At 46.3% G+C, this 11,332-nt stretch overlaps 1 protein-coding gene across 2 annotated transcripts in view; it reads left to right on the top strand.

Moving 5' to 3' along the window:
• Nucleotides 1–676: 676 nt before the first annotated feature.
• LOC147030144 (limbic system-associated membrane protein-like) overlaps nt 677–11,332 on the top strand; it is a 355,488-nt gene continuing 344,832 nt past the window's right edge. The window contains exon 1 of one of the 2 annotated variants that reach the window (XM_085873878.1): nt 677–1,034. In XM_085873878.1, the coding sequence (XP_085730004.1) occupies nt 977–1,034 (58 nt within the window). In that variant the 5' untranslated portion in view covers nt 677–976. The remainder of the gene's footprint in view (nt 1,035–11,332) is intronic. The other variant, XM_085873879.1, reaches the window with a different exon arrangement.

Raw genomic sequence — 11,332 nt, forward strand, 5'->3', positions numbered from 1 at the left:
GCGCACACTGGAGACCTTTCTCTTTCTTCCCTTACCTATATCAGAGGAATGTTGTCAATTCGGAACTTTCACCTATACTTAGCTATACTCCGAATACAATTATATCCACTGTATTTGAAGTATAAAAAGCACAAGGACTTTGTTGCTGTAATATGTCTCAGAAATTTTGAAAGGTGCAAATGCATATCTTAAAACTCCCTGTAGTAGGTAATCAGGAAAAATTTGTTCACCGCCGCACATTCAAAACTAGCATGACCGATTAAGCATCCTGTTAATTAATATTGTCCCATTGTTGTCACTTTCCTTTTCCTCTTTATTTCTTGGCTTTGTGCACTTTTACTCACTCTTTCAATGGATTTCCCCCCCCCCCCCCCCCGCACCCTTTGTATTCGATTACATGCTGCGCTTTAATTGTTCTCTTTATTATTTCGTTTTTACGCATTTCCCCCAGTTGCCAATAATTTCCCCAGACATGTTCTCCCCCCCCTCCCCCACCCCACACCATTTTCGTTCAATATTTTTAACTCTTTGTTTTGTTCTCACATTTATCGCACCCAACCTTCCGATATTGCTTCATCTCCCACCTCCCAATTTTTCTCCCACCGCCCTCTCAACGCTCCTTTGCGTTCTCTTACCCAACCCCGCCTCCCACTCCGACAACCACAACCCCCTCCCGCTCTCCACCTCATTCCGAGCGATCGTTCCATCCCCTGCTTCCTCGTCCTTGCGCTGAATTGGGGTCGAGAGAAAGAGATCCATAGATCCACGGACGCACCGACAGGGTTTTTCAGAAATCGAGAGGGCTTTTCATTTTTTTTTCCTTGGAGAAAGGAGAGAGAGAGAGCAAAATCAAGAGATCGAGAGGGAGAGGTTCGTGAGAAAGTGACGAGATCTGAAGCCAGAGAAGACGATAATACGAGGAATCCTATTGGGAAGGAGCGAGAAAGAGAAGAGTTTGCTTGACATCAGTCTCACCATGGAGCTGTACGTGATCGCCTACCTGCCTCTCGTGGCCGCACTCCTCGCGCAGGAAGGTGCGTCCCTGCCGTGCACACTGCACACACCGTCGTGCGTAGAGCAGCCATGCATGGCACCCCGCACGCATGTCCGCGGACAATCGTACGGTCACGTTCGCACACGTCCGTGCGTGCGTAAAGGCGTCCGACAATTGCACGAAGTACGTGACCATCCGTGTTGACCGTACTTACACATTATAGTAGGTATACACGGATGTCCACGAACGTCGAGTCGTGAACATGACACATTGGGTGGAAATGTCCAGCCATATGCTGAGGTTGAGCATTTTATTTTTTTTGCAGGATTTACAATGGACTGGTTGATTGTTTGCGATTGTGTCGACTCCCCCGTGTGCGTGGCTCACAGGGAATCTGTGCACGTGTGTTCAGCATTTTGACACAAAGCTCTATTGAATAGTTACTTCATCGCATCGCTCGTCATCTTCACCCCCCCCCTCCTCTGCCTGTCCTCGTTCACACCTTTGGACTTCAAAGTCCGCCATCCCTATTGTCTGTGTCCATTCCCTTACGTGTGCATCACCTATGTGTCCAACTCGGTGCTCTCGAATGGTTCTCATCTGTACAGCTTAACCCCCTACCTTATTGCTCATTGCAATAACATCCAGAAATGATAAAAGGGAGAATGACTTGGATCTGTTGGATCATCAGCTGAGGTTGTTGGATGTCGTAATATTTAAAATTGACCCCTTGACAGCTCATGAAGCTCCACATATTCTCGAGAAATGCTCCGGTATTCTCTGATCATACCCGTAATCCCACTGCCATTCTCTTCGCCCCATCGCTTTCTTACCCGTACGCCATATCTGCTGCTCCTTTAACCTCACCACACTCATCCTCATCCACACGACCTTTATTTTCTTTATCCTTCCTGGGATTAACCTCATGTAGCTCTCTGAGGCAGGTTAATCCAATCAGTTTGGCCCATCAGCCCCAGGCGTGGTAGTCTGGCCTTGATTGTCCTATTCTCTCTAGTCAATCAATCTAGTTTGGTTCGGTCTAGTCACCTTTTAGTCCACAAGGACACATCACCACTAAAGGAGCATGTTGGCCACTCCCAAGTAGCAAGCCATGCGGTTGACAGTGGAAAACTGTGGATGGAGGGAGGGGGGAAATTGGGAGTTCCGAGGAAAGGAGTAGTGATCAGGGATGGGGTGGAAGATTATAGGTGGGAGTGTGGAAAATGTCGATCTGGTTTCTAAGTGAGACTGATAGATGCTTTTACCCACTGTAAACAAAACAACATCGTACCACCTCTTTGAGAATGTGGAAATAAACTTCAAAGCAAATATTTTTGTTGATGAACTTTTCCTGTCAAATACACAAGGTGAGGAATTGGACACGGTTGGATTCTGATGTCGTGGATTAGTTGTTTTTCCTGCCTTCAGCTTTGTGCAACAGACATACGAGGCTGAAGCTTACAGCATGGCTGGCATAATGCCATGCGCCTGGCGCCTGCGCTGCTTCACTCTTGCTGGTTTCATCGACCCACACTAATGTGCACACAGCATATCCCATGGATGCTTTCCTGACTCCCTCCCACTCACAGTTCCCAATCTCGCACCTCTCCAGCTCTCATCACTTATTCTCAGCATCCAGGTCCCAGTCCACATGCAAACTTTCAAATTCTCTTTTCTTTAATCCGATTCCAGTTCTCACCTCACATTATGATTTACATCTGAAACTTTGCCTATTTATAGTTCTGTAGAGTTAACACTAAACACGAGCTTGGCTCCACAACACTTTGTCTCTTCAAGAACCTACCTTCCCTCAAATCCACATTTAATGTGTCATCTCTCCAATATCCCAAACCGAACATTCTGGTTCCTCTTCGTCGTATCTCTCCATCCTCAAACTCAAACACCAAAGCTCTTCAGCTTTTCTGTTTCTCATATCTTTCAATTCACCATCCTCAATCCCTCAGTGTTCAGCTGCTAAGCTCTTCAAAACTCACATTGACAAGGCTAGCATTCTGGTTGTAATGTTGAATATGATATCACATACTTTGAACTTTCTTCACTCTAACTCTACTCAGATGATTAAGCTTTTTGTTACTCCCTGGTGCAGAAGATAATGACCCCAGGAAGAGATTGTTTTATTTTTCATTTTATTAAATTTTGCTCCCTTGACATATCCATTTATCTTTCACTTTCCATTTATCTTCCCCTGAACCTGCATCTTCCCAGTTCCATTATTGTTCCTTTATTCTCTTCTGACTCATTTTCCTTCTTATGCTTCAATAGCAAAATTCTTTATGATATAGTTCTATATAAATATTTGGTTTCAGCAGGGGTACCCGGTGTTGCCTGGTCAATTTTTTGTGGGGTCTAAAACATCTCCCCATAAACACCCACGAAGGAATGGGGTCGGGAATCATTTAATATTCCCTTTCACGTAGCTACAAAGGCTACGTGAAATAGAATATGTAGTATTATGATAGAACTATTTTAAAATGGCCCATCACGGTCGCCTGTATAACTCACAATCCCATGAGATTTGCTGAAACCCCATGGAATTGCAACTGTCAAGTGACGATGACACGCGAAACCAAGAAATCGCAAAATCACTTCGCACATAGAGAAATGTACTATACCCTACAGGGTGGTCACAAGGTCCCATCCCCCCCCCCTCAAATCATCATCTACCCTGGCACGTTTTGTATGTGTATACATCTTGTCCATCTGTCTATATATATATATATATATATATATATATATATATATATATATATATATATATATATATATATATGTATATATACTAGAAGATAACCCGCACAAAGCATGGCATAACACGGATGCGACGCTGTAGTATATCGCAAAATGAGTGCCTGTGATCGAAAAAAGCAGAGTATACTTTCTAATGTGAACCCAGTCCACTGTAAATGATGTTATCCGTGTAGTAGAAGCCGTCGTTGGGTTGACTCAGTTGTGGCAGTATTTTGATGCACTCCATCGATTGCGCACGCGATAACGCCACATACAACTGACCGTGTGAGAAGACAGGATTGGTGAGATGAATGGCCACGAAAGTGAGAGTTTGTCCCTGGCTCTTGTTGATGGTCATCACATACGCTGGTCGTATTTGGGAATTGGCATCTTCGTGCATCAAAAGGCAGTCCAGAGTCCGATGGGGTAAGAGTTATTTTGGGAATTAAGATGTATTTGCCTGTCTTTTTGCCGGTCATGATCTCGGCCGCGATCAGCCGGCTTCCAAGGCTGATTATGCGCAGTCTCGTTCCGTTCAGTAATCCATTACGCGGGTCCAAATTTCTGAGCAGTATTCTTGGGGTGGCCACTTGAAGACAGAGTTTATGTGGTGGTAAGCCCGCTGGTGTTAATGAGTTTAAGAACTCCGTCGGACAGAGGTACGTCTGTCCTGGATCAGATACGCTGTCAACACTGAGATATGTCTGCGTTTCGCCAGTGGGAAGGTTTGTAGGACTTTAACGTTGATCATGTCAACATCTTCGTTTGTCGGACACAACATTGCTCTGCTGTAGTCAAGTCGTGGAAAACAGACCTGATGAGCTCGTTGATGCCACCAATAATGGGATCAATGCAGATTTCTGACGATAGGCATATTTTGCACTTCCCTCCATCTAGATTTGTATGATTTCTGCCATCTCCAATCGACAGCAAGGAAGTCTGAAAATCGTTGACAGATTGGTTTTGGTGAGACAGGCCCATCAGACCTTGCACGTTAATGGTGAGGTGAAATAATTGAACCTCCTGCCAGAGGAACGATCTCTTCAGGTTACTTTTGACAATGTCCGCCTCACGTCCATGTCTGATGACTGGTAACACTTGTCTGAAATCACCACCCAATAGGACGATAAAGCCTCCAAAAGACTTTTCCGTCTCCATAATGTCGCGCAATGAGCGATGGAAGCATTCGAAGACCTGCTTGTGCATCATTGGAGCTTCGTCCCAGATTATGACAGACGTTCCTTTGATGAGCGTAGCCAATGCAGAGTTCTTTGGAATATTGCACGTGCTGTGTGGCTGCATCGGTATAGGTATTTTGAACTGAGAAAGAGCAGTTCGACCTCCGTCCAACAACTCAGCCGCTATCCCGAAAGATGCTACTGCGAGTGCGGTGAGCTTCATGGAACGAACGCTGTGTAGGATGGTGTTGTAAAGAAACGTTTTTCCAGTGTCCCCAGGGCCATCGACGAAGAACACTGCCCCATTCTTCATTGTCACATTTTCCATCACCGCTTCGTATACCACCCTTTGATCTTGATTGAGGAGTCTGCAGTTGTGATCCGCCTTGTGGTTTTTTTTTTTGCTTGACCATCGTAATCAGTCATGAGAAAAGAGGATGGATCATGTTCGGCATCGGTCGCGTGGCTGAGTTGGGGAATGTCAGGGTAATCTTGCAATGATTTCCCATGGTGGCGCAGGAGTTCCTCGATGGCTCCTCGGGTCCTGTTGTTTAATTTGTCATCGGTCAATGTAATGCCAGTCTGGATAGCATTGTTGAGCAAGTCCTCGCTAAGACATTGTCTGAATGAGGAGAATAATTGTGCAGGTTGGCAGAATAAGAGAATAGTGACGAAGACAGTGCGCAGTTGAGTCGGGAAACCTGACATGGCGGCCTCTTCGAAGCAGTCATGCCATTCGCGGTCGTCTTCCAAGAAACCTCGACCCAATGCTGTCGCTTTGAATGTGTCCGCAATGGTGCCGTCAGGAAGTCGCCGTAGATCTTTGAATGATGTACATCCAGGTAAATGATGCTGTAGTAAATGAAGATAGAATCGTTCGCCTTCAGATGGACTAGCCCTGTATAAACGTCCAATTGTGTTACCCCGTTTCCGAGGTGACCGTTTGCACACAGTGCTGTTCCAGGTGAAGTGTTCTGGGAACTCGTGGTATGGAACAGAACGGGCTTCGGGGTCGTCGCAGTTACAGATAAACCATGTGGTGAGGGTTGTTTCTCTGGCGTGGTCGAAAGCGACTGCAGCCTGTCCAGGAACATAGACGATTCTATTTTTGGTTCGGAGTATGCATATCCAAACGTTGAATAAACGGTGGTTGTTCATGTAGATCGTAGTGGAACAAACGCCAGCAGCCTTCGCATGCGGAAACGTACCTCCCACCCACAAACCGGTTGGTCTCATTCACGTCGTTGTCAGTTTGTTGTTGATCGGCTTCACATACAGAGCCCATAATACGATCTGGTCCTTTAAAGACATATTTGTGGAGATACTTGACTGCCATGACCATCGAGCAGACTTCAACATTGATGTTGGCATTATACTTGGAGGACAGGTACGGGTTATAAGGAACGACCCAGCGGTTATCAACGTTCACTCCGTTTTTTTTGTACCTGAGGTCCAGAATCCCTTCTTCTGTATAACGGGTAGCCATCCTGCGTGCTTTGTGTCATTTTGCAGAATTGCTTGGGGAATTGTTGAGTGCATTTTCCTTGTTCCATGCAAGGTGATCGAGGATTAGCCGTACCGCATTGTCCGTGTATCATGTTCTGTATGATCACGTGATGCAATCGAGTCTGCGATGGGTCGGGAATTTCTGCCGTGACGAATTTGTCATAATGGTCCGGTGATTGAGTCTTACTTTCTTGGTGGAGAATCAGGAACGTGTGAAGGTGAGGCAGCCCTTGTTTCTGAAATTCTACTATGCAGACGTAGGCGAGAACCTTTCCGAATATTTGATCAACCACAATATCGTGTGGGAAAGCCTTCTTCTTTTGATTGAAAACTCTGGCTTCAATGTCTGGTCGATCAGCGGCAACCTGATTAGGGAATAACGCATTATGGATTTCTTCCCATTTGGGGTTGCACGGAAATGTTAAGAAGAGCTCAGGTTTCAAGTATCACCCAACGATAGCCATCGAATCCTGATACAGTTGATGCATATTTTGGGGGCTTCCGGTAAATGACGATGGAAGGACAACTCGGCGACCGATTGAGGCACCGTCAGTATGCCCAGCGGCGACTGCATCAGATAGTCCTTGACACAGCTCCGCCCGCAATTGCCGTTGATTATGGTAGACGTAGTTCAGGCGTCCTTGTTCAACCTTTGCGTATTGATCGACAATATATTGTTGTGGTAATCTACCACTACGTATTATTACATTGAAGTTACTTCTAACCATCAAGTGATAAGCATAAAACTCTATAGTACTGACCCATTTGCCATCTCGTTTCTTGATGGTAAATGTCCAGCCCAGATCTCCATGTAGTCGGAGCAACACATAATGAAGAGGGTCATAATCGGGGTGGGTCTCATTGATGTGGATAATGTCACGATTTTCCGGATCCAGGCTTGACCACTTGTACAAAACAATGTCGCGGTGCGATGGAACATCAGCACTTCCCGGTAAGATAACCGCTACATCTGCTGTCGTCGGTAGATTACAGTGCCGTAAATCTGTTGTTGGGTCCGCTCTCAAAACGAACTTCATGGAATCATTTGCTTCTCGTTCCAGTAATTCAGCGGCTTGCTTATAAGCACTTACAAACGGATTACAGTCATGCAGTACTGCCTGTAGCTTTTGAAGCAAATCACGGTCCAGGTTGCTGTTCCATGCTGTTCGATGAGCGATTTCGTTGGCAGTGTCGTAGATATAGATTTGCGAAAACTTCGGCAGTTTACCATTCTCGAGAAAAAAATGTCCAATTCTATGATAAACATTGCCATGGATTCGGAATGGAGATGGGCCCCTTGTAGGTAACACATCTTCCTGTACACCCAATGACACGAACGCTAAACTCGAGTTGTATGCCAGAATGTTGGATCGAAAATCCCTTGCTTCAGGTGTGCAGTCAGTGAAAACGTGTTGCAAGAGGGGAGGTGGTTCACTGATGTTGGGAAGAACAATTTTTCCTTCCATACAGCAGGGGGAAAAGCCTGGTGTTGGCTTAGTGGTTAGAGTGGTGGCTTGGGATCCCAGGGTCCTGACTTCAAGCCCCGTTGGCTGCTGAATTAACACCAGGGGGTTGACTCAGCCTGTCATCCATCTGAGGTCGGCGAAGTGAGTACCAGTGTACTGGTCCCGGTGTATGCCCCGGTTAGAATAGGTATACCATATCCCTGTGTGTCGTAAGAGGCGACCAGGGTTGGCGTCAGGAAGGGCATCCGGCCATAAAACATTTCCTCAAGAAAAAAGCCAAACCCCTGCACAGCAGGGAAAAATGGCTGTAAAAACGGTCATTTTATACAGCAGGGGAAAATTTAGTGTTCACCTCGAAGCAACCGGAATGCAGTTCAGCTTTCCACATGTACGCACCACAGGAAGAGCACATAGTGTCCACCTTGCCAATGCTGTTGATGGGGGAAAATGGTCTCTCATTGTAGTCTTGAAATTCACCGAGAGCATGTGGCGAGATATTCTTTTGACAGCTGCGCTTCCTATTTCGTACTGCTGTTGCACGCGTGTCTGCATTTTTTGAGTTTCGGCATCTTGTGGCTTACAGAATGCTCACTGCAGGGTAGAAGGACTGAAAGGAAATAAAGAGGGCCTCACTTTATGAACGCGGTTGGAAATGTCAGCACGCTATTGGCTGAGCGGTTGCACGCACACCTTCTTCGCACGCAATTCGTCTGGTGTTCGTATGGTGGAGTGTTATAGGCTGTTTCAAGTTGGGGACCGATTACAGCAATTTTGGACCCTTTCCTCACGGAACTCCGATAATGGATCCATTCCAAAAGGGGACGTTTGGAATCCGAAGCAATACTGGACCTGTGCGCCAAAGCTCAGACTCATCCCCGCCACGTGTCTCGGCAACCATGGCAGTTTGTTCATTTAATAGCATAGAAGAGAAAGATATATATATATATATATATATATATATATATATATATATATATATATATATATATATATATATATATATTGTTGCGAATTCGCGTGCGATCGGCCACGTGACTCGAATCGCGGCACGTCCCCCACCGGACGGACACTTCTGTCGTGACTCTCGGACTAACGCCAGGAGCTAGTCACGGGTGGGCCTTTCGGCCTCACCACGATCGTGCCAATCGGCCACCCGTGTGGGATAGGGTTGTTTGCCAAACTCGACCTACCTCAGTACCCACGCGGATGGTAAACCGGGCAATCGCACCTCGCGCAGGTCGACTCTGGACACGGGCCGCTTAAGCGGTCCGTTCCGAACTTTCGGGATAACCGAGCGGTGTTATCGTCGGCCTCGATGGTTCCGATTACTTATTGGGCGTATTAAGCCCACTACGAACCCTTTACGTGAAGCAAGATGGAGATTCAACAAAGGGAAGGACGCAGCGAAACGGGGAACAATTTCACACAAGCACTTTATTCACACAGACACAGAGCACACATATACAGCCAAACAGTCAGAATGCACATATATCAATTTAAAACAACAACAACAACAATGCAGAGCTTGGACCGAATACGCGAACACACGGCAACACTTAAAACAATACTACTTGATGGACGGCGCCACCCACAGACATTTACACAAAAAGCAAAGGAAAAGGAAAAAGAAGTCGCGACTTCCCTTTTTGTGGCCGGTGAGCCCCTCTCCCACGACCGTCAGCGTGGTCGCGCCTGGCCCCGGCCTCTCTCGCGGCCGGCGAACCCTCTCCGGCACTCCTCGTCTGGACGCGCAGGTCCACCTCACAACCGGCGCTGCCGCGTCTCCCGTCCGTGCCTTCGTGATAGGCCGCTCGCCAAGCCGCGGGCGCAGGACTCTTCCCCCGACAAGACAAGTAGACAGGAAGCCTCGAAGAACCAACTCAACCTGAACCAACTCGACCAACTCTCGACCAACCACCACCAACCACTTGGTGACTTGGCTGGCTCCAACGACGAATGAACTCCACTCCTCCGACCAACAACTCTCAAGGTCCGTCCTATCCGCCTTTTGTAGCGCGGGGCTCCGCCCTTCGCTCCGCCCAGTTTTCGGCCCCGCCTCCCTTCGAGCTTCTTGGAGAAGCTTCTCGAAGGGGGGCGTGACCTCTCGCTCTCCCTCCACCCCGCGCCGTGCGGGGGCCGGGGAAGTCAGTCTTGGCTCAGAGCCAGGGAATTATTCCCCCAAAAAGAGGCCCCCACCTTTTCTCACCTTTGACCCCTGGCTTGGATCGCACTTCCCCCACACCAAGCGCGGAGAATTTCGACGGGAAAAACAGGCGGGAAAACCGCCGAGCATCATTGTTGGTTCTTGTTTGTTCCCGGAGATCGTAACCGCACAGGGCCTACTGAATGGCGAGTGGAAAAGATGTGGTAGCATAGATGGTGGAGATGGCGTGGTTGTAGTGTGGTTGGCGCTGTGGTGGGGATGGCGTGATTGTTGAGATGCTGTTTGTTTGAAATAAAAGATAGAACAGAAAAATGGCGAACTCAAAGCGTCGCAGCCCAGATGGATCACATAAATTCCCTCTATACAACGGGTTTGGGCTCACAACACATGTACTTACAGAGATATCTCACCTGAGGGCCCTTTATGGTGTAATGCGAATTTCCACAACCGTAACAATACATATATATATATATATATATATATATATATATATATATATATATATATATATATATATATATATATATATATATATATATATATATATATATACAGCTCTGGAAAAAATAGAGACCACTGCAAAATTATCAGTTTTTCTGGTTTTACTAATTAGAGGTATGTGTTTGAGTAAAATGAACATTTTTGTTTTATTCTATAAACTACTGATAACATTTCTCCCAAATTCCGAATTAAAAATATTGTCATTTAGATCATTTATTTGCAGAAAATGACAACTGGTCAAAATAACAACAAAGATTCAGTGTTTTCAGACCTCAAATAATACAAACAAAACAAGTTCATATTCATTTTTAAACAACACAATACTAATGTTTTAACTTCGGAAGAGTTCGGAAATCAATATTTTGTGGAATAACCCTGATTTTCAATCACAGCTTTCATGCGTCTTTGCATGCTATCCACCAGTCTTTCACATTGCTGTTGGGTGACTTTATGCCACTCCTGGCGCAAAAATTCCAGCAGATCGGCTTTGTTTAATGGCTTGTGACCATCCATCTTCCTCTTGATCACATTCCAGAGGTTTTCAATGCGGGTTCAGGTATGGAGATTGGGCTGGCCATGACAGGGTCTTGATCTGATGGTCCTCCATCCACACCTTGATTGACCTGGCTGTGTGGCATGGAGCATTGTCCTGCTGGAAAAACCAATCCTCAGAGTTGGGGGACATTGTCAGAGCAGAAGGAAGCAAGTGTTCGTCCAGGACAACCTTGTACGTGGTTTGATTCATGAGTCCTTCACAAAGACAAATCTGCCCAAT

Source organism: Eptatretus burgeri, chromosome 3 (genome assembly GCF_056783735.1).
Source record: "Eptatretus burgeri isolate ZD-2024b chromosome 3, Ebu_testis_v1, whole genome shotgun sequence".
In the NCBI taxonomy this organism is placed as follows: domain Eukaryota; kingdom Metazoa; phylum Chordata; class Myxini; order Myxiniformes; family Myxinidae; genus Eptatretus; species Eptatretus burgeri.